Below are 27,962 nucleotides of genomic sequence, written 5' to 3'. Positions count from 1 at the left end.
TGCTGGCGGCCGGGGCTGGGGTTGAAGCGCTCGGCAGAGATGGTGCTCGGTGGCGGAGGCTCGAAGTTTTCGGACAACTCAGAGTTGGACTGTGGTCGGGTGCTTCCAGGATGCTGCATTGGCAAGTTTGTGGCGGCTGGGAGCTTATGGGAAAAGAGTTTTCGTCCTTCTCCCATCTGCGTGAGATGATGGGACATTCGAGAGACTTTGAACTTTTTTTACCGTGCCCATGGCCTGTTCTTCATCAAATTACAGTATTGCAGGCACTGTTATAACTATATGTTATAATTATGTGGTTTTTGTCAGTTTTTCAGGCTTGGTCTGTCTTGTGTTTCTGTGATATCACACCGGAGGAACATTGTATCATTTCTTAATGCATGCATTACTAAATGACAATAAAAGAGGACTACGTGTCCTCATAATCTAATCTAATCTAATCTAATCTAATCTTAGTATTTATTTCTCAACCAGCACATCCCTCTCCACTATCAATGCATTTAAAGATAAAGAATAAAAAATTAGCTTTAATTTGTCACATGTACGTTGAAACATTGAACCATGTAGTGAAGTGCGCTGTTTGCATTAACAACCAACAGACACAGAAGATGTGCTGGTGGCAGTCTGTAAGCGTTGCCAATCTTCTGACGCCAACATAGCATGCCCTCAACTTACTAACTCTAATCTTTCTTTGGAACATGGGAGGAAACTGGAGCAGCCAGAGGAAAAGCAAGTAGTCATGGGAAGAACATACAGTCGACCTTCACTAATCCGACTACCTGTAATCCGGTTCCTTTGATAATCCGGCACTGATTTCAAATTTTCCGTGCAACTGTAATTTCATATTTCCTGGGCTACCGTACCAATTTGCTGTGCATTGTTTTGGTTGCACTAGATCTGTTCATGTGTTGGCATGCTCTTATAAGCACAGACAGGCGATTCCTGCTTGTTTTCCTGCAGTTATTAATATCATTTGCGTGAGGCGCGGCCGCCCGGCACCCACCTGTCTCCCATGCCATTGGCGGGGGAGCTGGCTTGCGCTGGGTCAGTCTGCCTGCTGGCAGTTGCACACTGCCCTCCGGTGTCTGCCGGCTGGCGATCCGTTCCCTTCTGCCTACGGCCTCAGATCAGACGTGGCGACCCGCTGAATTTAAGCATATTACTAAGCAGAGGAAAAGAAACTAATGAGGATTCCCTCAGTAACTGCGAGTGAAGAAGGAAGAGCCCACGCCAAATCCCCGGTTGCCTGGCGGTCGAGTGAAATGTGGCGTATAGAAGACCTCCTTTCTCCGACTTTTGCTTCTGCTCACCCAGATGTGCTGCCACCAACATCAACAATTTTTGATGAAACTGTTGTGCCAGATTCAGCACTAGTTCCTGGTGCTTCACTCATTTTTCAAGATGAAGATGTTGATGATCCTGACAACCCCACACTTGCAGACATGCATATTAAATGTCTCACTTTAGAAGCGGAGGTGCTCAACTGTTCTGTATAAGTTAATTCCTGTACATTTACCTGTACCCTCTATTTTATCTGTGCCTGTACAGTATATTACTGGGAAAAATCAAGAATATTACTGGTAAAAAGCTCTTCTGTTCTTCAGGTGGATGTTTGAAAGCAAAGGATGATACCATTATCATGGAAAGAGATGAGATTATGAACAGATGGACTGAGTATATTCAGGAATTGTTTGAAGACGATCAAGGTGAAAAACCAGAAATTAAGAACATTGAAGGTCCAAGTATTTTCAAATCTGAAGTTCATAATGCTATAAATAAGATGAAGAAAGGAAAGGTAGCAGGTCCTGATGAATTAGTAATAGAACAAATTATCGCCCTTGAAGACTATGGAATTGAAAAACTTACTGATTTAATCAATGACATTTATGAGACTGGAATAATACCAGAAAAGGTTAAAAAAATCAGTATTTATCACTCTTCCTAAGAAACTTGGAGCAATAGAATGTGAATTACATAGGACCATAAGTTTAATGAGTCATATCACTAAAATACTTCTAAGAATTTTGATGACAAGAGCTAAAAGTAAGATACAAGCTGAAATAGGTAAAGAACAATGTGGTTTTGTGAAAGACAAAGGTACAAGAAATGTGATATTGATGTTAAGGATACTATCAGAATAAGCTATTCAAGTGCAAAGAGATTTGTTTGTTTGTTTTATCGACTACACGAAAGCATTTGATAAAGTGAGGCACAATAAGTTATTTGAAATATTACAAGAAACTCTAGATTTAGATTCGAAAGACCTCTGCCTAATCAGAAACCTGTACTGGGAACAAACTGCCGCTGTAAGAATAGATGGAGAAGTAAGTCAGTTTACGAAAAGCAAGACAGGCATTAGACAAGGGTGTGTTTTCTCCCCTGATTTGTTTAATGTGTACAGTGAAACAATATTACAAAAAAATAAGAGGCATCTTGGGAATCAAAGTTGGCGGTGAAAACATCAACAATTTTAGATATGCGGGTGACACTGTGCTAATTGCAAGTACAGAGGAAGAACTACAAAACTTAATAGATATAGTTGTTGAAGAAAGTGCAAAAATGGGTCTATCTATCAATTACAAAAAGACAGAATGTATGGTGATATCCAAAAAGAAGGAGAATCTTATCTGCAAGCTGAAAATAAGCGGGGAAGACATAAAACAAGTACAGAACTTTTGCTACTTAAGAAGCTGGGTGACATCAGATGGCAGGTGAGACATGGACATCAAAAGAAGAATAGGGATGGCAAAAGACACCTTTAAGAGAATGAAGAATATACTGACCAACACTACATTAGGCTTGACAACCTGCCTCAATGTACTGAAATGTTACGTTTATCCAGTTATGTTATATGGCTCAGAATGTTGGATAATATCTAGTAACATGAAGAAACAAATTGAAGCAGCAGAGATGTGGTTTTTGAGGAGGATGCAAAGAATAGCATGGACGAAACGAATACCTAATGAGGATGTCATGAACAGAGCAAACACAAAAAGAGAAATAATGTATGAGATCATGAAAAGGCAATGTAACTTCATTGGACATATGATTAGGAAAGAGGAGTTAAAATGCACGGTAATTATGAGAGGATTGAAGGGAAGAAAGCAAGAGGAAGACAAAGGCAAATGGTGATGGATACAGCAGCCAGAGAACTGGAAATGAATACCAATGAATTGACCCACTTGACCCGAAACAGGAGAGTGTGGGCCATGGCAGTCAAAGCTCAAACTGGGCATGGCATCTGATGATGATGATGACTTTATTAAAATTTCACTTGCTACTCATTTAATATTTCTGTTTCATTGTTATCTAACTTGTACCGATTTACATGATATTTTAAAGGTACGCTGAGGCGGTTAGCTATTGTTTAATGTAATCCTTCTGTAATTCAGCATTTTCACTAATCCGGCACTCCTCAGGTCCCAATGGTGCCAGATTATAGAAGGTCGACCTGTACAAACTTCTTACAGACAACGGTAGGAATTGAACCCTGATTGATCGCCATGCATACTACATACTTCTATTTCAGACTGCAATGTAATTATGAACTATGAGCAACCTTGCACGACCTTGCATAGCATGCATTTCTACTTAGACTGAAACATAGCATGAATTGGACAGGCTAGATGCAGGAAGATTGTTCCCGATGTTGGGGAAGTCCAGAACGAGGGGTCACAGTTTGAGGATAAAGGGGAAGTCTTTTAGGACCGAGATTAGGAAAAACTTCTTCACACAGAGAGTGGTGAATCTGTGGAATTTTCTGCCACAGGAAACAGTTGAGGCCAGTTCATTGGCTATATTTAAGAGGGAGTTAGATATGGCCCTTGTGGCTACGGGGATCAGGGGGTATGGAGGGAAGGCTGGGGCAGGGTTCTGAGTTGGATGATCAGCCATGATCATAATAAATGGCGGTGCAGGCTCGAAGGGCCGAATGGCCTACTCCTGCACCTATTTTCTATGTTTCTATGAATTATGCACTTGGATCTAGATATACAAGAGAAAAATGCACAGAATTCAAATTACTAAACAAAACAGGAGCCCATGGTGTTATAGAAAATATACTACATTGGACAGAAGATTGGCTGACTGGAGGGGGCAAAGAATGGGAATAAAGATGGCCTTCTCAGATTGGCAGCCGGTGATTAGTGGTGCATGGCAGGGGTCAGTGTTGGGACCACTGCTACTTTCCATATGTCAATGATTTCGATGACAGAATTTATGCCTTTGTGGTCAAGTTTGCACAGGATAGAAAGAAAGATGGAGGGGCAAGTAGTGATGAGGAAGCAGGGAGTCTATGGAAAGACTTAAGGCAGTTTAGGAGAATGGGCAAAGAAGTGGCAGTTGGAATATAGTGTAGGGAAGCGCATGGTCGTGTACTTTGGAAGAAGGCATAAAGGCATAGATTACTTTCTAAATGGGGAGGAAGATCAGAAATCAACGGTGCAAAGGGACTTGGGAGTCCTATTGCAGGATTCCTTAAAATTAATTGAAGCCTTAAGCTGAGGCTTTATAAGGCATTGGTCATATCACACTTACAGTATTATGAGCAGGTTTGGGGCCCTTATCTTAGAAAGGATGTACTGGCATTGGTGAGAGTCCAGAGGAAGTTCACAAAAATAATTTTGGGAATGAAAGGGTTAACATATGATGAGTGTTTGATGGTTCTGGCCTGTACTCACCGGAGTTTATAAAAATGAGGGAGGGGTGGGAATCTCAATGAAACCTATCAAATATTGAAAGGCCAAGATATAGTGGACATGGAGAGGACGTTTCCAATGGTAGGGAAGTCTAGCACCAGGGAGCATAATCTCAGAATACAATCATGTCCCTTTAGAACAGAGATAAGGATGAATTTCTTAAAGGTGGTGAATCTGTGGAATTCATTGCCACAGATTGCTGTGGAGGCAGAATCACTGTGTATAATTTAAGCGAAAGTTGACGGGTTCTTGATAATTAAGGGTAGAGAGTAGAAGAGAGAAGGCAGGAGAATGGGGTTGAGAGGGAAAATAAATCAGACAGAAGTAAATGGCGAAGCAGACTCAATGGACTGAATGCCTCAATTCTGCTCCAAAGTCTTATGATCTTATATAAACTCATATTTAGAAAATGCAATCCCATAAATTGTTCCATTCCAACACACCAAAATTGAATGCTTTCTACAGCAGCAGCAGCAATTACGCTTAAGGATCACATGACATATTTACTCATTTGATCTAAATATCCTCATAATAAGAAGACAGGTTAATATCACCTTAGCCTTTCAGAATATTTTTGGGATTTAGCTGGTAAGAAAGATATGGCATATCTGTTTACTCATATACTATTTTCTTTTTTAACAAAGTGTGAGACTGCATTATTTTAATAAAAAAAAACACAATATTTACAACATAGTGTTCTAAGGTTCCAATGTCTAGATGTTTCTGATAAAAATTACTGTGGGTTTGTTCTGTTGATGACACCTTTGGATCACATTACTCAAATTGTGCCATTTGGATCATAAATCCACATTTACAATGACTGTCACATTGGAAATACTGATACTCCATCCATTTCCCTGAGTGTAATCAATCTGCTATAGACATACAGAACAAATTAATTCAGTTGCCAATATCTGTGAGTAATTTATGCCAAGTTTGTAACTGTTCAACCATTCTAACTGAAGTTACCTTAATAATATCCTCATTAGTGGACCTGCACTCAACAAAGGATGACACATCTGTGACGATTCCATTCACTTCCACAGCAATGACCTTTAGAGGAATAGCCACAGTCCTTCCTGTAAGTATTGCGGTGTTGATGATTTCAGTATTCTGGTAAAGAAGGTAAAACACATATTGTTAATCTTTAAACATCTGTTTTCACACTTCAAACAAGTTAGCAAACTGTGAGTGAAGCTCAGGGATTTCAGTTTGCTAGTTTTACGTATTCTGAAAAGAAAACGATATACTACCCAGAAATTCATTTCTTGTTCTCTCATTCACAGTACAAATACAGTAGAATTAATGAAAAACTACACACAAAGATAGACAAACAACCAATGTGCAAAACAACAAATTGTACAAATACAAAATGAAAAGCAATATAATGATAATAGATAAATAAAAAATAATATTGAAAACATGAGTTGTAGTGTCCTTGAAAGTGAATCCATAGGTTGTGGAATCAGTTGTTAAGTATGCCCGGCAGCATCTCTAGGAAGAGGTACAGTCGACATTTCGGTCCAAGACCCTTCGTCAGGACTAACTGAAAGAAGAGATAGTAAGAGATTTGAAAGTTGGAGGGGGAGGGGGAGATCCGAAATGATAGGAGAAGACAGGAGGGGGAGGGATGAAGCTAAGAGCTGGAAAGTTGATTGGCAAAAGGGATATGAGAGGATCATGGGACGGGAGGCCTCAGGAGAAAGAAAAGGGGAGGGGGAACCCAGAGGATGGGCAAGGAGTATAGTGAGGGGGACAGAGGGAGAAAAAAATATATATATAATAACAATACATAATAATTGATCTAATAATAAATAAATAATAAGACTTCTCTAACTTCCGTTAATGCTCCATCTCCCCTTCATACCCCATCCATTATTTATTTATTATTATTATCTATATATATTTTTCTCTCTCTCTCTTTTTCTCCCTCTGTCCCTCTCACTATACCCCTTGCCCATCCTCTGGGTTCCCCCCTCTCCCTTTCTTTCTCCCTAAGCCTCCTGTCCCATGATCCCCTCATATCCCTTTTGCCAATCAACTGTCCAGCTCTTGGCTCCATCCTTCCCCCTGCTGTCTTCTCCTATCATTTTGGATCTCCCCCTCCCCCTTCCACTTTCAAATCTCTTACTATCAGCTTCTCAGCCCAAAATGTCGACTGTACCTCTTCCTAGAGATGCTGCCTGGCCTGCTGCGTTCACCAGCAATTTTTATGTGTTTTGCTTGAAATTCCAGCATCTGCAGATTTCCTCATGTTCCATTTGTTAAGTGTTGGAGTGAGTAGTTATCAAGCCCAAAATAAGTAGACTAATTCTTAAGTCCTCATTCAAAGATGAGGACCAGCATGGGATGAAAGGGTCTTGATTTTTTTCTTGTATTACATAAATACATATAACATCCATTAAGTTCTGCTTTGGCCAAATAATATTAACCTCATTATTTGCAGAAATGAAACCTTTCCATTAAAACAAAACACTGGCATGTCAGCATTTTGTATACCTGCAGTAAATAACCAACAATTTAAAGAATTATTTTCTTACACACAAATAAATGCTCAAATTAGTACTAAGAATTTTATTATTAGGCATTTTCCAATGTCTGCTCTCAAACACCGAAAAAGTGATGCTTAACTTTAACATCAATGTCTCTGTGTTAGCATTTTCAGACACATTCTGATCTTCCTGCTTCAACACCTAGTCATTCCTCCCTAATGTTTGCATCCCATGGCAGGACAAAATAATACAGAATATAACATAAAATAATAAATCTGGAGAGGCTGCTAAGGTTGTACTGTAGAACATCTGTAGTGCAGTCAAGTAAATCTTTAAGGGCTTGATCATTCAGAGCTCTGAATAAGCACTCGTCAGCAGTAATACCTTCAATCCTGACAATAAACACAAGGGAGATGGTCAGACTATTCCACTTGCTACCCATTCTCCCTCCACTTGAGTATGACATGAGTAGAGGAGAGGGATTTATGAGGATAGCTAATAGATAGCAGTGTCTCAGCTATGAATGGGTAACTTGATAAAAACCTTGATAGTGCAGCGCCTATCCTCGCAAACTAGTTGGACTCTCAGAAAGGAATAATTTCTGTTGATGTATTTTCTCTTTGAGCAGAGGATGAGAGGTGACCCTTGATAAAGAGATAATAAGAGGCATAGATTGTGTGGATAGCCAGGCTGGAAATGGCTCATATGAAAGGGCTTAAATTTAAGGTGATTGGAGAATATTATAGCGGGGGGGGGGGGGGGGATGTCAGAGGTAAGCTTTTATGGTGGGTGCATCATATGTGCTGCCAGGGGTGGTGGTATAGAGGCAGATACATTAGCAACATTTAACAGGATCTTAGACAAGCACACAGACGCTAGAAAAATGGACAGCTATGTGGGAGGGAAGGACTTGATTGATCTTAGAGTATGTTGAAAGGTCGGCACAACACTGTAGGCCAAAGAGCCTGTACTGTGCAGTCATTTCTATGTCTTGGCTCTTCAGGTGGAACATGAGAGATAACACTCCACATCCTTGGTGAACCTACCATTCTCCTATCTCTCCTTCCAAAATGTTCAGTTTGTGCTTAATATCCTTTGGTATAGTGTGATCATGTATGGACCTGTGCAGTAATCCATCCCATACACAATAATCTGATGGTGACCTTGTTGTTTGCAGGTTTCCATCAAAGGATAAAATGGTTTTCCATGTATACACTGTAGAAATCAATGATGCAGTTTATATTCCAAGTGCATTTATGTAATGTGTAGCTCAAAGGATTCAGAATAGCTTTTGATCTCTGCTTTTGTTGAATGCTGCTATTAGCATTGAAATGAAAAACTCAGTTTTGTATAGAAGTCCACTACAGCCTAATCTCAATATAAAATATATGGAAATGTGTTTGAATAAACTGTATTTTGCATCTATAATATTCTAGTTTTTCATTTCAAATTATTAAAGTGCATATGTGCTTCTTAAGTAATGAAACTTTTCAGAAACAAATGACATTGGATACCAAATTAAAACTTGACACAATCTCATCTTTATGACTAACTAAAAGTCAACCAGCTTATTGACAACATCAATTTTTAACTGCATGTAGTTGAGATGAACTGGAAATACTTTGCCAAATATTCAGGGTTTAGGTGTGTTGATTACTCATTATATTTAGTAAACACATTAGAGTTTAAAACAACATACACAAAATGCTGGAGGAACTCAGTAGACAGGCGGCATCTATGAAAATGACATTAAGCTGAGACCCTTCTTCAAGGCTGAGAAGAAAAGCTAGGGGTGGGGGGAGGAAGATGCCAGAAAACAAAGATAGGGGAAAGTGAAGGAGGCTAGCAGGAAGGTGATAGAATGCCAGGTGGCGAAGTGGTTGGGAAAGATCAAATGCTAGTGAAGAAGGTATTTGATAGGCAAGGAGAATGGACCGTTGGAGAAAGGGAAGGTGGAGAGGAAGCAGGGAGCAGTAAGAGGCAGGTGAGAAGAGGTAAAAGTGGGGAACAGAGGAGGTGGGAGGGGTGGAATTAATTTACCAGAAGGAGAAATGGATATTCATGTCATCAGATTGGAGGGTACCATCTTCAACCTCCTCCACCTTAAGAGTGGCTTAATCTTGGAACAAGAGGCAGGCAGGGATTGACATACCAAAATGGGAATGGGAATTGGAATTAAAATGTTTGGCCACCGGGCAGTCCCACTTGTGGCGGATGATGCAGAGGTGTTTGACGAAGCGGTGCCCCAATTTACTACAGGTCTCAATAATGTAGAGGAGGTCACATTAGGGACACCGGATACAGCAGACGACTCCAGCAGATTTGCAGGTGAAGTTTTACCTCACCTGGAAGGACTGCCTGAGGCCTTGAACGGAGCTGAGGGAAGAGATGTATGGGCAGGTGTAGCAGTTAAACCCTTTGCAGAGTTAAGTGCCTGCAAGGAAATTAGTTGGGAGGTAGTTGGCATCACCAGTCATTGTCCTGCTCGGAGGTAGGTAGGATTCACTAGTTGCTTCTTTGCATTTTGTTACTGATATGTACTAAGCTACTATGTGCTGCTGTAAAGTCAGCAGATACTTAAGGTATAGAAACTACCAATGCAACAGGCTTATTTTGTACACAAGAGGAACTACAGATGTTGGAACCTGCAGCAATACACAAATCATTGGAGGTACTCAGCAGGTCAGGCAGCATTTATGTAGGGAAATGGACTGTTAATAAATCACATTGCAACCCTTCATTTCTCGATTGATCCTGATGAAATATCTCAACCCAAAATATCGACTGTGTCTGTTTCTTTCCATAGATTCTGCCTTCCCCATTAAGCTCTTCCAGAGACCTGTCTATAGTTCATTTTGTCCATTATTATGATTCAGTTAGACTTATCCAGACAAGTAAAAAGTTCTCTATCATCCCTGAGTTGAGGCTTGTTATGACAGGAAGTGTACTGAAATTCAGGAGAATAGTGATTTGTTGCAGTACACTTAACCTATGCTTGAATATATACAGTATTTTGGTTGGTCTAGTTAAGTATCGGGTCAAGGGTTAGTGCTGGCAAACGTATCAATTATAATACCAGTGAATATCAATTGGACATTGAGTACTGAACTCTCTCTCATTGGAAATGATCAATGTCTGGTAGTTGTGTGGCATAAATTGTACTTGTCATTTATCACTGCAAACCTTAATTAGTCCAATCAGTAATCCTCCCTACTTCTAACACAGGATGAAGTGGTTATTGATGAATCAGCTGAAAAAGTGTAGGTTTAGGATTTTGTTCTGAGTATCCCCTGTTCAATCATGATATATTATCAATGATTGATTGATCAAACCTCTTGCAGAATTGATATTTTTTATTGTGTCAGCTATATTATTAGTTGCTTGATTACCAATAAAGTGTCCTCAAACATTGCAGTTTCTCTCACATTTCCGCCGTTGGATGAAAACAACTTCATACATAGCTGTAGAGGTCAGTTATCAATTAACTTAAAATTTAATAGCACTCTTCATAAACTGAACCCTTGGCTAGTTAAAGACTTGGACAAATTCTGGTGTGATCAAGTCAAGAAAATGAATAACACAATGCACTGATTTTTTCTAAAAGTCTCACAAAATTAGCATCCAAATCCAAGACCCACCACTGAAGTATAGACCAGTGAGTCTTACCTCAGCGGTGTGAAAATTATTAGAGAAGGTTCTTAGATACAGGACTATATAATCAGAACAATTAGTGATCATTGCTTTTCTAATTGTGATATAACAATTCTTCACAGATCTTAAAAAAATGTATCAAAAGCATCCTCGTATTTTACTCTGCTTTCACTCACCTCCTTAGTGCTTCAATATTTATTCATCTAGTCTTACACAACAAAATTTTTGTTGTTGCTTTTTAATGAAATTTATTCAGTTCCACTAGTCTAAACATTTTTATTTTTCTCTTTTAAATGAAGATATTCAATGTATCTTGATAAAATTAGATAATCTTATTATGCTTATAGCCCTACTAAATCAGAATCCTTTCATTTCATGGTTTTATTATTATTAGATTCTCCATGCATTACTCTGCATTTATCTCTATTAAAATAAATTATCATATTTCAAACCTGTTCATTTTTCTTTGCCTCTTAGTAAAGAATCCACTTACTTGAGGGCCCTTATAAGGCAACACCACTGTTGTTCTCTATCATCATTGGTGGACTTTTTTCATGTCATTATCTCCCTCACAATAAGACCCAAGGCCATGATCTCTGATCTACCTTGGACCTCATCAGTCTTGCATCATGAAGGCTCCTTCTATCACCCAAACATGGCAAGACCAAATTTTTAGTTCCAGTTTGCAGACTGTCCACATATAATAAAGGTTTGCTTTTATTAAGCAAAGTATTTCTTGCTAAGCACTATCCTTTGTTGCTAAGATAAATATTAATACATCTCAATGTATTAACATGCTGAATTTCTCTGTACCCTATCCAGGCGGAGAACTGATAGGATACAAAGTAACAGGTTGTATGTAGAAAGTGCGCCATAAAGATAACAAAACCTAAAAGAAATTATTAAGATCTATAAAATCTTTGTTAAATTTATTGGCGTTTCTTAAAAAAAATCATGAACTAGAGTGTTCACAAAGGTTATTTTGACTTATCATTGGGGCATTGTTAAACTGAATGTTTAGCAGCTATGATGGTGGTCAAAAAGTCATAAAGTAGTATTAATGAAAGAGTCTACAAAAATGTGCCATTTTTGAATAACAACTTGGAAATGCTGGGTATCCAATAACACAACATAGAGTTACAATGAAAATGAACAAGATAAAATGAGTGCAAACATGTTCTCACTATAGATAAGACCTTTACTCAGAATGTATTGGTAGTATTTACTGTAGGTTATTCAAAGAAGTAAGACACTTTGTCAGGCAATTACCCATACATTTTTGGAAAACGATTCGAGAGGGATCCATATAATGCTTCTAGTTTAAGAGGGAAATATATAAGAATTAAGAAACTGTAGGATCATTTTTTTATTTGCAACACACACAAGACTTTCAAATCTCTTATCTCTTTTTTCTGTTAGTCCTGACGAAGGGTCTCGACCCGAATCGACGACTGTACCTCTTCCTATAGATGCTGCCTGGCCTGCTGCGTTCCACCAGCATTTTGTGTGTGTTGCTTGAATTTCCAGCATCTGCAAATTTTCTCATATTTGCGATCATTTATTTGCTTTGTGTTTGGGTATTTTCTAGAAAAAATGATTCTGTCTTAATGGAAATACACGTCTAGAAATTGGATTTCACCTTTATTTACTATGCTACAATATCATGGCATTTAATGCTGATGACAAAAAATGCACTTAAATCTGAAAATTGGTCAAAAACAAATCTGAAACAATGTCAGGATGGATCACAAAAAGAAAGCTTTAAAAAGTTAGATGGCATCACATTCAATTCAGTGCCAATGGCTAGCTTTTCGCTGTGTTTTAGTTGGAGATAGACATCAACCTTTATAGTTAGATAGACTTCAACCATGTCAGCAAGAAAGCAGCAACATACATCATTGCCACTATGAAAAAATGTTGACGAGGGAGTGGGAGAAAAAAAAAAGGAAGACTTTATAAGAGGGACACAGATTTCTCATTCAATGAAACAAAAACCATGAAGGAGAATCTGTGTGCCAGGACAAGCAGGCAGACCCATTAGCTCCACCATTAGCAGAACCTGGCATTGAGTAGGTAGAGTTGACAGAATCCTTGCAAAATAGGACATCAGAAGAAATTTCATGATTTCACATGTCAAAGTAAACACCACACCCGTGTAAAGAATGGTCTCTTCAACAAGCACATCTACCACAACCAACATCCTATCCCTATCAATATGGACACAGACACACATATTGTTATTAAATACAATCTCACTTACACCAACCCAAACCTCACTGCACCAGTGAATTTCATCTCCCCCCACTCTCCACCCTAAGGTTCACTTTCAAGGAAGAATAATAAAAAAATACTCAATAGGCATCATCTCTTCCATTTAAAAGGACAGTGAGGAGCAGTGGGGAGGCAGCTCATCATGCTTGAAGAAACCAGCTTCACCTCATGGTAGAAGGGCAACAGAGTTGTAAGACATGGCTATATGGAATCTGCCTTATACACGCATTAATAATATAAATGCTTTCATTTCATTAATGGAAGTCTCCCTGGTTACTTTTTCTTTTACTGGACCACCCTGAAGCTGTTTTGGTAAGAGTTTACAAGTACACCAAGCTACTGTTTTGTCTCAGCGGGTGGAAGAGACCTCCCACCCACCCTGCTTCGCTTTCCCTAAAGCATTCTTCATTCAGATTGGAAGAAACAGAAGAGGAGGCTGTTGAGAAGGAAGGATTGAGTTCAGAAGAAAGTCAAAATGCAACTTTACTCTTTAGATCAAATAAGAAACTGACTGCATATATTTGAAGTGGAATTTGAATACTTAAATTCCAAAGTATTAACAGATGAAAGAAGCAGTATGTGTAATATAACCACATTTGCTGAGGCTACAAAGCTAACTAGAAAAGTAATCTGGGCAAAATATGCAAAGTCTCCAATAGGGCTTGGACATAAATTGAGTAAGAATTTGAATGATAAGGAGAGGCTATCCAATTTGGTAACAACACAGGACGGGACAGGATATTTTAAAAAGGTGAGAAACCGATAGATATTCGCATTTGAAAACAAAACTAACAGTTTGATGCAGTATACAATCTGAAAAACAGATGATGTACATTGGTTTTGTTGATAAAGTATTGGAGTTAAAAAATAAAAAAGCTTGCAGTAATTGTAGAGGTTTTGTGTGAAACCACATTTAGTGTACAAGTTGGAGTTTTGGTCTCTGCAATCAAGGAAAAAAATTCTTCTCTTGAAAGCAGTGTAGAATCAACTCATAAGGTTGATTGCTGGGATGAGAGGGTAGCCTTTGGAGTTACTCTACAAGAAAAATTAGTCTGAAGTAGGTAACACAAAATTTGGAGAGGGATTGATGGATAAACTGTTGAGATAGATTTGTGCAGCATAGAAGGAAGGACAGCTTTAGGATAAAAAAGTTGACTATTTGAGAAAAGGAAGAAATGTCTTCACTTGGATATTGTGAATCTTTTCCCTAGAGAATGGTGCGATGCACTTTTTGGTTGGATCTAGGCACAAATGATGTACAAATTAAAGGGAAAAATAATGACATTTACATTACAGTCTCCAGAAGAAAATTATGCATCTGTATTGCTCCTAAAGTACATTACACAACACGCTAGCAGCAACAGTAAATGTTTTCTATCTCAAATACTGGCTGTCACTTACTGTAGTGCATGTTCTGCATGTGCATGATTTAAGTCATTAAACTTCAAAGAATGAAAAATATATTAATACCACTGTTTCAGAAATACTTAATTGAAATATACCCACTGATTCCTAACAGATGATGTTTCCTTCCGTTGGAAATTAAGACACTGAATGAGTTGGTGAATGAGGACGGTGTGAGAAATAATTTTTCAATTCCATTTGTATTTGTCACTATGAAATTAAGATCATGTAGAATAAAGAAGAAAATCTAGGCTTACTTTCATAAACCATTTGTTCAATTGATGTCAAAATATAGAATGGAACAAAGACACTGATTTTTTTAAAATTGTCGCTTTAAGAAGCCAAATCCATTGTCAAAACCATTTTAACAAATTAATGGATTAACAAGTGAAGCATGAAATTAAAATATAAATCTTCAACATCCTATTCTTAATCAGAATACGTAGACAGAGAGAGAAAGGCAGAGAGGAAGAGAGGGGGAGAAGGGGGGAGAGCGAGAGGGAGAGAGAGAGGGGGGAGAGAGGGAGAGAGAGGGAGGGAGAGAGAGGGAGGGAGAGGGAGGGAGAGAGGGAGGGAGAGAGGGAGGGAGAGGGAGGGGGAGAGGGAGGGGGGAGAGAGCAGGGGGGAGAGAGAGAGAGCAAGAGACTCAAATTCTAAAAGTTATTTTACTTAAAATTAGTGTTTTCTCAGTAGTAGGGTGTCAATATGAAATGAAACAGCATATTGTCCTGTTTTCTTCAACACTTTGCAATGCCATGCAATATTTTTGCAAGAAAAATGAAGGATGAGGGATTATTAACGCATAAAACAATATTCCTGTAACAATAGATTTTTTATTTTCAGAATGCTGGGGATAGTATTGAGGGGAAAGAGAGAAACCCAAAAGGATTCATTCAATTCAGGCAACTCCTTAAATTCGTCAAGTATCTAAAACTTCATAAAAATTTTGGCAAGCATATCATCAAAAGGTTCTATGAAGAATTAATATTTTTTCTGATTATTGTCTGTGTTTCACTCAACATCGACATTTTTGTCTCATTTTTTTTCCCTTAGTTTCTTGCCGTTATCTGCTACTTTCTCTCAAGATCTAAAAAAAAATTGGTGGATGTAGAATAGATGGTTGTCAGAAAATAGAAATAATCCAGCAGCCACATCTGCAGATAACGATTCCATTTTAGGTAACCTCAGCTCAAAGCTGAATGAGCATGAAGGATATTTAATTCAATGTTCCTGTGTATTAAGGTAAGAGCAGGAAGATTCTAGTACAACCTTTCAAAACACTAGTTAGGTTACAGTTGAAGTAATGTGTGTAGTTAGAGAGGTACTGCATAAAAAATTACAAGGATTGAGAGAAGGAAACTTTTTCCCAAAGCAGATGGATCAAAAATTAGAGTGCAAAGGATCAGAGAATTTTTTTCATCTGAAGGTTAGTGGAGGCTGCTACTCTCGCAATATTTAAGAACAATCTACTAGATAAATATTTGAAGGGCACAGAGGCAACCTTGAATTGGTGATTGTGTGAGTGGGCCAGTGTAGGAATCTGAGGTCTGAGGGTTTGGTTCCAAAGGTTTAGGCAAGGAGGCACAAATGAGTAGCAGGTAAGAACAAGAAAGAATTTTTTATAGTACTAACTAAAATGACACCAAATCACAGTATTTTAAATAAAATAGGGATGCAGGATTAGATGATGTGTTGTAGCTGAATGATGTATGAACTGGTGGACCTCATTGTGGCAACTGGTGACCATATCTGCATCAAGTATTTGCTGCTCAAGGAACTCAGGCTCAAAGTTGATGACCTGGAATCTGAGCTTCAAACATCGTGATGCATCAGGGAGGGTTGAGTTACTTGGACACTGTATTTCAGGAGGCATTAGATAACTTACTTCAAATTTGGTCTGTGACCAGGGACAAGAGGGTGTGTGATTGCGAGAAGGTAAGGGATTCAAGAGGTAGTGCTGGAGGAGTCTCAGCCCTTGAGCTTGCCCAACAGGTCTGAGATTGTTGCTCCTTATGACTATGAGAGCCGGGCTGTAGGACGGATGAGCAACTGAATTATGGTCCAGGGAGCCATTTAAGACAGAGGGGAGTAGAGAAGCGTATTTGTAATTGCGGATAGTTTGGTCAGCGGAGTAGACACATTCTGTCATAAGGATCGAGAGTCAAGAAAGTTGTGTTGCCTGCTTGATACCCAGCAGAGGAATTTGGAGTTGGAGGGGAAGGATCCAGTTCGTGGTCCATATGAGTACCAACAATATAGAAAGAACAAGGAAAGAGATTCTACTGAGGGCATCTGAGCAGGACTAAATTAAAAGGCAGGATCAAATAGGTAATAATCTCTGGATCGTTTCCTGAGCTGCGTGCAAATTGGCACAGGGTTAGTAAATTAGAGAGCTGAATATGTGGCTCAAAGATTGGTTGGAAAAACTGGCCTTGAATTCGTGAGACATTGGTACAAGATTTGGGGAAGAAGGGAAATTTTCAGATAGACAGACTCCACTGAACCATGCTGGGACCAGGGACTTGGTGAATCGATAAAGTAAAAGCAATGGAAAGTGCAGGAGAGGCTACTGAAATCTCCAAAATAAAGAATAAGACAAAAAGATTAGAAAAAGGATAAGAATTTAACTTCAGGCAAAATGGAGAAGAAACTGTAAAAAAAGGTGGTGAATAAATAACTGAAGGTGTCATATCTGAACGTACACAGTGCACAAAGTAAGATAAATGATTTTATAGCAGATAGAGATTGGCAGATATGATATTGTAGGCATTAAAGAGTTGTGGTTCAAAGATGATCGTAAACAATGATACACATTATGAGGGGTGATTGATAAGTTCGTGGTCTAAGGTAGAAGAAGTCAATTTTAGAAAATTTAGCACATTTATTTTTCAACATAGTCCCCTCCTACATTTACACACTTAGTCCAGCGGTCGTGGAGCATATGGATCTTGGACCTCCAGAAAGTGTCCACAACAGGGGTGATTGATAAGTTCGTGGCCTAAGGTAGAAGGAGATGAGTTATATGGCTCTCGTTACATACACATGCAGTTCAACTCTTTGAGTGATTATGCAGAAAATTTGAAGTTAATAACTCATCAGGGGTGATTGATGTTCGTGGCCTAAGGTAGAAGAAGATGAGTTATTAACTTCTGGTTATAAACTGAACCTAGGTAACAGTGAACTTTTTCCATTAAATATGCAGGTTCCTATTTATAGAAATTCTCAATTTAGAGTGACTAATATTTTACTTATCTAGGAGTTAAAATTACTAAGAGACATAAGGATCTATTCAATTTCAGCCTTTTACCGTTAATTAATCAGGTTAAACAACTGATTACTAAGTGGTCCCCATTGTCTCTATCATTGATTGGCTGAATTAATGCTATTAAAATGACTATTTTACCTAAATTTTTATATTTATTTCAAATGATACCAATTTTTATTCCTAAATCCTTTTTTGATACTATTGATTCTAAAATTTCCTCTTATATATGGCAAAACAAAAATCCCAGATTAAGTGAAAAATACTTACAGAAATCCAAGAAAGATGGTGGTTTGGCATTCCCTAACCTAAGATTTTATTATTGGGCAATTAATATTCGATATTTAATATTTTGGACACAAGATTGGAATATAACTCCAAGCCCACATTGGGTAAACTTTGAAGGCCACTCTGTATAAGGGTTTTCTTTAGCTTCCATTTTAGGAACTTCACTTCCTTTTGTACTATGTAAATTGAATAAACAAATGTTTAACCCTACAGTTAAATACACATTGCGAATATGGTTTCAATTTCGTAAATTTTTTGGCCTGAATGAATTTATATTATCAAGTCCTATTATATCTAATTTCTTTTTTCAACCCTCGGTTATGGACCAAGCCTCCTTAATAGGGAAAACGAAAGGTATAATATGTTTTTGTGACTTATTTCTGGATAACTGTTTTATGTCTTTTGAGCAGTTACCTAAGAAATTTGATTTGCCTAGATCCCATTCTTTTAGATACTTACAAAATAAGAATTTCTAAAAATACTACGTTGCCTACCTTTCCGACTTCATATCCTACTGATATTATTGATAAAATTTTAGGTTTAAATCCTTTTCAGAAGGGATTAATAGCAATTATCTAAGATATAATTATGAAATTACAGCCAGGTATATCTGATAAAATTAAAAATGAATGGGAAAGAAAACTTCAACTTTGTCTACCTATAGAGAAATGGGATAAAACTTTTCAATTAGTTAGTACTTCTTCTATATGTGCTAAACATACATTAATACAATTTAAAGTAGTGCATAGAGTCCATATGTCCAAAGATAAATTAGCCAGTTTTTATTCCCATATAAACCCTAATTGTGATAGATGTCACTCTGAGGTGGCTTCTTTCACTCATATGTTTTGGTCCTGTCCTCTTTTGGAAAAATATTGGAAAGATATTTTTGATATTATTTCAACAGTTCTATGTTTTGATTTACAACTCCATCCTATTACAGCAATTTTTAGATTGCCAATGGTAGAACATAGACCTTTGTCTTCTTCAGCCTGTCGGATGATAGCATTTGTTACTTTAATGGCCAGAAGATCTATTTTATTGAACTGGAAGGAAACCAATCCTCCTACTACATTCCAATGGTTTTCTCAAACTATATTAAGTTTAAATTTAGAAAAAAATTAGAAGTAATATTTTCGATCCTTCTGTTAAATTTGAAAAAACTTGGAAACCTTTTATGCAACTTTTTCATATGATGTAATTTGACCTTTCCGAATCTTTTTTATTAACTTAAATTATATGAATAGAGGAGCGGAGTTGATGACATTACTGAACGTGTCTGATTCAAGATATTGGTCTAGCCCTGTTTTGTTCTGTTTTTTTTTTGGGTTTAGTATTTAGTATTTTTCCTTTTATTTTGGGGTTTTTCTTTGTTTATATATATATTTTTCTTTTTATTTCTTTTTTAATATGACTAATTTCATTATGAGTTTGGAAGTCTATTATACCTATGTTACTCAAAATCTTTCTTTGTATATGTTTATTAAGATTATTCCAATCTCTTTGTATCAACATTGTTACTGTGTTTATAATTTTGAAAATTTAATAAAAAAGATTTAAAAAGAAAGAAAAAAGAAAGGGACTTGTTTCTTTAACCTAATATCTGGTCCAATTTTTTTTTGTTTCTTTCTTAATTAACTAATTGGTAGTTTTTCCTACTAATGGGGCTTCAATTACTTATATTATTAATTGGTATTTTTGAAAATTTAGTTGCGTTAAATATGCTATTAATTTTTTCCTGCTTTATCATAGCGTCGTATAACCAAATTTAAAGTTAAATTAAAAATGGTGCTGTTTTTTCTTTTTAAGCGATAACATTATTTTGGTTCTTTCTTGCTTAACAGATGCTGGAATGTAAATACTTTCCCTTGTTGAGACTTTATTGTTTTTCTTACAAGGTCAGTCGGTTTTTTTTTTAACTGGGGGAGGGAAAGAAAATCTTTTTAAATTTTTTTTCTGTACAGACAGAGCGATCCCTGGCTTCACATTCTATCATAGGTTGCTTGCCTTTTTCTGGGCTTTGGGGGGAGGAGGGTGGGGTTAGAGTTAGGAGTTTTTCCCATTGGGTGGTTCCGGAGCATGGGTGTTCTCTATGTGGTTGTATTCTTCATCGCCGCCACTTTTGATCATCCCGTATTGGTATGTGCTCTGCGCGTGAGTAAAGTAGAATAAAATTATAGTATGGTATTTAAACTGTTTAATGTAGTTATCACCCTATCAAACGAAAAAAGCCTTAAAATTATTAACCGATTCCAACCTGATATAATTTTTGCTCAAGAGACACATATCAGGGCAGGAGATCAAAACAGATTTTTTGGATGGTGGAGGGTTTTGCGGTTTCACTCCACTTCTCAGAGTAAAACTAAAGGCGTGTCCATCTTTATTAAATCCAATATAATTACTCAAGAGGATATTGAGTCAGATTCTAATGGTAGATTTTTAATTGTTAAAGGAGTGATCTGTAACAGAAAAATTGTTTTGGTCAATCTGTACGTTCCTAACTTAGATAATCCTTCTTTTTTTAAAAAGGTATTTGCTTTACTGCCTGATTTAAATGAATATATGTTGATAATGGGTAGGGATTTTAACTGTTGTTTAAATCCTTTGATTGATGAGAGCTCAACCAATCAGCGACTTCCAAATCACTCTGCGTCACTTATTAACTCCTTTTTGACAGATTTTGGATTGATCGAATTATGGACGTATTTGCACCCCAATAACAGAGAATATTCTTTCTTTTCATATGTTTATAAAAAATATTCGAGGATCGATTATATAACAATCGATCCCCGCTTTTTGCCTAGTGTTAAAAATTCTGAATAGGACACTATTGCCATATCTGATCAGGCGCCTTTGAGTTTGTGTTTTGAATTTGATGATGTCATTCTTGCCCCTCCACCATGGCGCATGTCTCAGACATTATTGCAAAACTCTGACTTTGTCAGTTTCATTGAAACCCAGACAAAACATTTTTTTCTTTTTAATGATATAGGGGGTACATCCAAATTAATTATATGGGATATATTTAAAGCATTTTTACGTGGTCAGATCATTTCTTATTCAGCTCAGCTTAAAAAACAGACTAAAGCAGAATTAGAGAAGATTCAAAACAAATTAAAGACTTAGATAATATTTATGCAATTTCCCCTAATACTGATTTATTCAAAGGATGGAAATTCAATCACAATATAATCCATTATTAACTCATCCCACTGAAGACTATTTGCTTAAGTTAAAGAGCCAATTTTATATGTTTGGAGATAAAAATAATAAACTGCTTGCATCTCAATTAAAAATGGCTAGAGCCAAAGGGCAAATTTTGAAAATTCGTAGTAAAGATGGTACCCTGGCTTGGGAATATGAAGAAATTAATAAGATTTTTCAAGATTTTTATACTGAACTTTATAAATCATAATGTCCAGTGGGTTCTTCTGAAATGAATGCTTTCTTTAGAAATTTTGCTTTTCCTAAAACTTCTGTTGAGGATCAAAAAACTCTTGATGCCCAAATCACTGAAGCCGAAATTCATAAAGCTATTTTTTCAATGCAGTCTGGTAAGGCCCCTGGACTTGATGGCTATCCTGTAGAATTTTATAAAAAGTTTGGAAAATTGCTTTCTCCATATTTAAGGATTCTTTTGTGAAAGGTGATTTACCCTCTACTTTCTATGAGGCTCCTATCTCTTTAATTCTTAAAAAGGACTAAGATCCTACTGATTGTGCCTCATATAGACCTATTTCATTATTGAATGTCGATGCTAAGATTCTGTCAAAGATAATGGCCAATCAGTTGGAGAATATTTTGGGTAAAATTATTTTTAAAGATCAAGCAGGCTTTATAAAGGGTCGTTATTCTTTTTCAAATGTTCGGAGACTATTTAACATTATATATTCATCTTCTTTTAAAACTCCACAATGCGACGTCTCTTTGGATGCTGATAAAGCGTTCGATCGAGTCGAATGGAAATATTTATTTAATGTTTACAGAAATTTGGCTTTGGTGTTAATTTTAATAATTGGATTAGAATGATACATAAAGCTCCTATTGCTACTGTTGTCACTAACAACTGTAGGTCTCCTTTTTTTCAGCTTTTACGAGGGACAAGACAAGGATGTCCATTAAGTCCTTTGTTATTTAGTTTAATATTAGAACCCCTTGCTATTGCTCTTCGTGAAGCTAAAAATATTCATGAGATTTCTGTGAATGAAACCATTCATAAGATTTCTCTTTACGCTGATGATTTATTGGTTTATATATCTAATCCCGAGGAATCTATTCCTGCCTTGCTAAAATTATTCAATGAATTTTGAGATTTTTCCGGATATAAAATAAATTTTAGTAAAAGTGAATTGTTTCTTTTAAACGAATCTGTCTCTATTTATGATAATACTCCTTTCAAAGTCACAGATTCTTTTAGATATTTAGGTGTTATAATCACTAAAAAATATAAGGATCTTTATAAAGCCAATTTTGTTCTCTTGGTAGACTCTATGAAGTATTTATTTAGTAGATGGAGTCCAATCACATTTTCACTTGTCGGTTGTATCCATATTGTCAAAATGATGATCTTACCAAAATTTTTTATATTTATTTCAGAATATCACTGTTTTTTTGACTAAGAAGTTTTTTTGATCGGATTGATTCTATTATTTTATCTTTTATTTGGAATAATAAAAGACCAAGAATTAGTAAATGTCACTTACAAAAGTTGAAAAAGGATAGAGGTCTCGGTTTGCCTAATTTAAAAATGTATTACTGGTCTGTTAATGTGCGATATATGTCCTTTTGGTTATATTGGGTTGAAAAGAATGATCGGCCAATTTGGGTAGACCTGGGAATTGAAAGCTTTGAAACAGTTTTATTTAACCTCATTATTGGGAGTTGTTTTACCTATACAATAAGCTAAAGTTGCTAATTTAAACCTATACCCTGTGATCAAGCATTCTTTACAAATTTGGCTCCAGTTCCGCAATTTTTTTAATCTTAAAAAATTTAAACTTTGTAGTTTATTGAAATTACTTTTTTAAACCTTCTTTGAGTGATCCAGTTTTTTTACTTTGGAAAAATAAAGGTATTAATTCTTTTTTGGATTTATTTAAAGAAGATAGATTGATGTGTTTTGAACAATTAGTTCATAAATATTCTCTTTCATACTCACACTTTTTACAATACCTTCAAGTTGGACATTTTTACAAAAATGTTTAAGTAATTTTCCTTACATTTTGGATGCTGACCTGTTAGATACTATGATGAGTATGAACCCTTCGATGAAGGGTTCCATTGGAAGAATTTATAATTTATTATTACAATGGGATAAGCGTCCTTTATTTAAGATTAAACAAGATTGGGAAAAGGAACTCAATTTGACTTTTATGACGGAGGATTGGACGCGGATTCTGAAGCTGGTTAACTCTTCTTTGATCTGTGCTAGTCATTCACTGATTCAATTTAAAATTGTACATCATTACCATTTGATGAAGGAGAGACTGTCTAAAATATTTCCTAATGGTGATAGTTATCGTGATAGATGTAAAATTGAGACAGCTATGCTGACACACATGTTTTGGTCTTGTTCTATACTGGAACAGTTCTGGAAGTCAGTTTTTTCGACAATTTCTAAAACACTTAAAATTAATTTGCAACCTAACAAATTAACTGTGCTTTTTGGAATAATTCCTCAAAATAACCGTGGTATCTCTGTGTCTGACCAACATGTTATTGCATTTGTTACATTGATAGCTAGGAGGGCCATTCTGTTGAAGTGGAAGGATACATTAGCTCCTACTTTGTCACAATGGTTCACTCAAGTGATGCTTTGTCTTAGTTTGGAGAAAATTAGAAGTCAAACTTTTGAACCTATATTTGATTTTGAGAAAAGATGGGGTTCATTTGCTTGTTATTATCATTTGAGTTATTTGATAGATTTCCTCCACGATCTAATTGTAAATTTTTGGTACATCTTTTTTCTTGCTGGCGGTTTGATGTTTATCTTTAGAAGCTTTTTGTATGACGCACGGCTCCAGGTTTGAACACCTAACGGGTTTTTCCCCCACTTCTTCTTGCTTAGTAGGGTTTTTTTTAATTATCACCAAAAATATTTCAATAATGCTTTTTTTCTTGAGACATTGTAAGTGCTGCTTACTTCGATGTACTCATGTTAATTTTGGATAATAATAATAATAAAAAATTTGAAAAGAAAGAAAAGAAAAAACAGTTTAGTTGCAATTTATTTCAATCAAGGCATCTTTTGAATCTATTAAAAGGACACAAAGAATCTTTAAACATAAAATGTATGAACATGATGCATTGAATGGTGGTAAATTAAGTATAATAAAAAAGAAAATTTTAATGCAAACAGTCGATGAATCAATGTGAAACTTGATGCTGTTTGTTGCTTGAAAGCTTCTCAATATTGGGTGATGCCAGGAGCAAGACATTATCCAGATGAACATCAGTCAATCTTGTTCTCAAATGGTTCTTGGTGTGCTTCATTTTTGAAAATAATTGCTCACACAGATAATTACTGCCAAACAATGATGCCATCTTTTTTGCATGGTCCACATTCTTTGACAAACTCTCCATCTGTAAAAGGCTTAATCTTTTCTGCAATATGTTTTGAGTCTTGGTAGCTGGCACGGGTATTTCCTTCATTTTCACTGCTTTTCTTGACAAAAATGATGTTTGTTTTCCGAAACTAGTCTTCATTCGCTCAACTTCATCTTTCCTTGCTTGTCCAGTAAACTTGTTGAAATTTCCACTCTGGCAGGTCTCGTAATGTCGCCTAATATTTGCCACCTTCTTCACAGAAACTTTTACTAGGCAAATGAGACAAACTGGTTTCCCAGCTTGCTCGATGAAGAAGTAATCTAGTGTCCAGGTGTCTTGGACATTTCGACACTCAGTGTCTACCTTCCTGCATTTTGCATTCATTGTCATTGGAATTTTTTTCTTCGATTTTATTTCGAAACGCGAGTTATTCAACAAGTATTGTAGCACATGTAAATATCTGGATATTTAGCGTGGATTTCTTGTTAAAACACAGTGACGCTGTTTCTGTTTACAAATTTGAACGATCCCCATCTGAAAACCTGCGATTGCATGGAGAGTATCTAATACATATTAATAAGGTAGTCTGCCTTCCCATTATTCGTATAAACCAGTGTTTGGTTTGGAACAAAACGGAACTTGGGGCCAGTGTAACAAGACGCCATGCATGGCCATCAGTGTAGTCGCGTGAAACACTCAGAATAACGAAAAATAGAGCAGCTGGCTAAAGTTGACTGGAAGTGAACATTAGCAAGGATGACAGTAGCAGGGAATGGATGGAGTTTCGGAGAATAATGTGAAAGATGCAGGATCGGTTCATTCCAAAGAAGTTTTCTCAAGGGAGGATGAGGCAACTGTGCCTGACAAGGGAAATCAAAGACAGCAAAAGAGAGGGCATACAATACAGCAAAATTAGTAGGAAGCTAGAGGTTTGGAAAGCTTTTAAAACCAACAGAAGTCAACTAACGAAGCAGTAAGGAGTGATAAAATGAATATAAAGATAAGCTAGCCAATACATAAAAGACAATACCAAAAGTTTTTCAAATATATAAACAATAAAAGAGATGTGAGAGTGGATATTGGACCTCTAGAAAATCTAGAGAGGTATTGAAGGGGACTAAGAAATGGTGGACAATTTGACTTAGTATTTTGTATCAGATGGGATTGGAAGACACCTGCAGAATGTCAGAAATTTGAGAATGTAAGTGAATGTAGCTGCTATTACTAGTGAAAATGTACTTGGGAAGTTGAAGGTCTGAAGGTAAATAGGTCACCTGGGCTACACAGACTACACCCCAGGGTTCTAAAAGAGGTAGATAACCAGATTCTGAAGGCAATAGCAGTGATCTTTCAAGAATTACTAGAGTCTGGAATGGTACTGGACGATTGGAAAATCACAAAAGTCACTCCGCACTTTAAGAAGGCAGGGAGGCAAAAGACAGGAAATTATAGGCCAGTTAGCCTTACTTCAGTGGTTGGCAAGATGTTAAGAGTCCATTAGGGGTACTTGGAGACATACAATTTTTTAAAGGGGTAATCTTGCCTGACAAATCTTTTTGAATTTTTTGAGGAATCAACAGGCATGACAAAGGAGAGTCAGCGGATGTTGTTTATTTGGATTTTTTGAAGGTCTTGGACAAGCTGTCACACATGAGGCTGCTAAACAAGATAAAAGCCCATGGCATTTTAGGAAATACAGTACAGTAGCACAGACAGAAGATTGGTTGACTGGCAGAAGGCAAAGATTGAGAATAAAAAAGTATTTTCTGGTTGGGTGCTGGCGAGTAGTGGTGTTTCATGGGGGTTGGCGTTGGGTCTGCTATTTTTCACATTATATGTCAATGATCTGGATGATGAAATTGATGGCTTTCTGGCTGCGTTTGTAGGTAACACAAACATAGGTGGAGGGGCAGATAGTATAGTATTGAGGAAGCAGGTATTCTACTAAAGAACTTGGAGAGATTATGAGAATGAGAAAATAAGCACATAGAATACAGTGTAGGAAAGTGTATGGTTGTACACTTTGAAAGAAGAAATAAAGACCATAAGACAAAGGAGCAGAAGTCAGCCATTCAGCCCATCGAGTCTGCTCCGCCATTTTATCATGAGCTGATCCATTCTCCCATTTAGTCCCACTCCCCTGCCTTCTCACCATAACCTTTGATGCCCTGGCTACTCAGATACCTATCAAACTCTGCCTTAAATACACCCAATGACTTGGCCTCCACTGCTGCCTGTGGCAATAAATTCCATAGATTCACCACCCTCTGACTAAAAACACTTATTCGCATTTCTGTTCTGAATGGGCGCCCTTCAATCCCTAATTCATGCCCTCTCGTACTAGACTCCCCCATCATGGGAAACAACTTTGCCACATCCACTCTGTCCATGCCTTTCAACATTCGAAATGTTTCTGTGAGGTCTCCCCTCATTCTTCTAAACTCCAAGGAATACAGTCCAAGAGCGGACAAACGTTCCTCATATGTTAACCCTCTCATACCCGGAATCATTCTAGTGAATCTTCTCTGTACCCTTTCCAACGTCAGCACATCCTTTCTTAAATAAGGAGACGAAAACTGCCCACAGTACTCCAAGTGAGGTCTCACCAGCGCCTTATAGAGCCTCAACATCACATCCCTGCTCCTATACTCTATTCCTCTAGGAATGAATGCCAACATTGCATTCGCCTTCTTCACTACTGACTCAACCTGGAGGTAAACCTTAAGGGTATCCGGTACGAGGACTCCCAAGTCCCGTTGCATCTCTGAACTTTGAATTCTTTCCCCATTTAAATAATAGTCTGCCCGTTTATTATTTCTGCCAAAGTGCATAACCATACACTTTCCAACATTGTACTTCATTTGCCACTTCTCTGCCCATTCTTCCAATCTATCCAAGTCTCTCCGCAGACTCTCCATTTCCTCAGCACTACCGGCCCCTCCACCTATCTTCGTATCGTCAGCAAACTTAGCCACAAGGCCACCTATTCCATAATCCAAATCGTTGATGTACAATGTAAAAAGAAGCGCCCCCAACATGGACCCCTGTGGAACACCACTGGTAACCGGAAGCCAACCAGAATAGGATCCCTTTATTCCCACTCTCTGTTTCTTGCCAATCAGCCAACGCTCTATCCATGTATGTAACTTTCCCGTAATTCCATGGGCTCTTATCTTGTTAAGTAGCCTCATGTGTGGCACCTTGTCAAAGGCCTTCTGAAAATCCAAATATACAACATCCACTGCATCTCCCTTGTCTAGCTTACTTGCAATTTCCCCAAAAAGTTGTAATAGGTTTGTCAGGCAGAATTTTCCTTTAATGAATCCATGCTGTGTTTTGTCTATCTTGTCATAT

At 37.1% G+C, this 27,962-nt stretch overlaps 1 protein-coding gene across 2 annotated transcripts in view; it reads right to left on the bottom strand.

Moving 5' to 3' along the window:
- tmem132e (transmembrane protein 132E) overlaps positions 1 to 27,962 on the bottom strand; it is a 601,125-nt gene that overhangs the window by 156,256 nt on the left and 416,907 nt on the right. For both annotated transcript variants that reach the window (XM_072243258.1, XM_072243259.1), the window contains exon 5: positions 5,664 to 5,807. In XM_072243258.1, coding sequence (XP_072099359.1) covers positions 5,664 to 5,807 — 144 coding nt within the window. The remainder of the gene's footprint in view (positions 1 to 5,663; positions 5,808 to 27,962) is intronic.

The sequence above is a fragment of the Mobula birostris genome, chromosome 25 (assembly GCF_030028105.1).
Source record: "Mobula birostris isolate sMobBir1 chromosome 25, sMobBir1.hap1, whole genome shotgun sequence".
Lineage (NCBI taxonomy): Eukaryota > Metazoa > Chordata > Chondrichthyes > Myliobatiformes > Myliobatidae > Mobula > Mobula birostris.
Note: the sequence above shows the minus strand (reverse complement) of the source record. Positions and strands in the feature narration are given on the sequence as shown.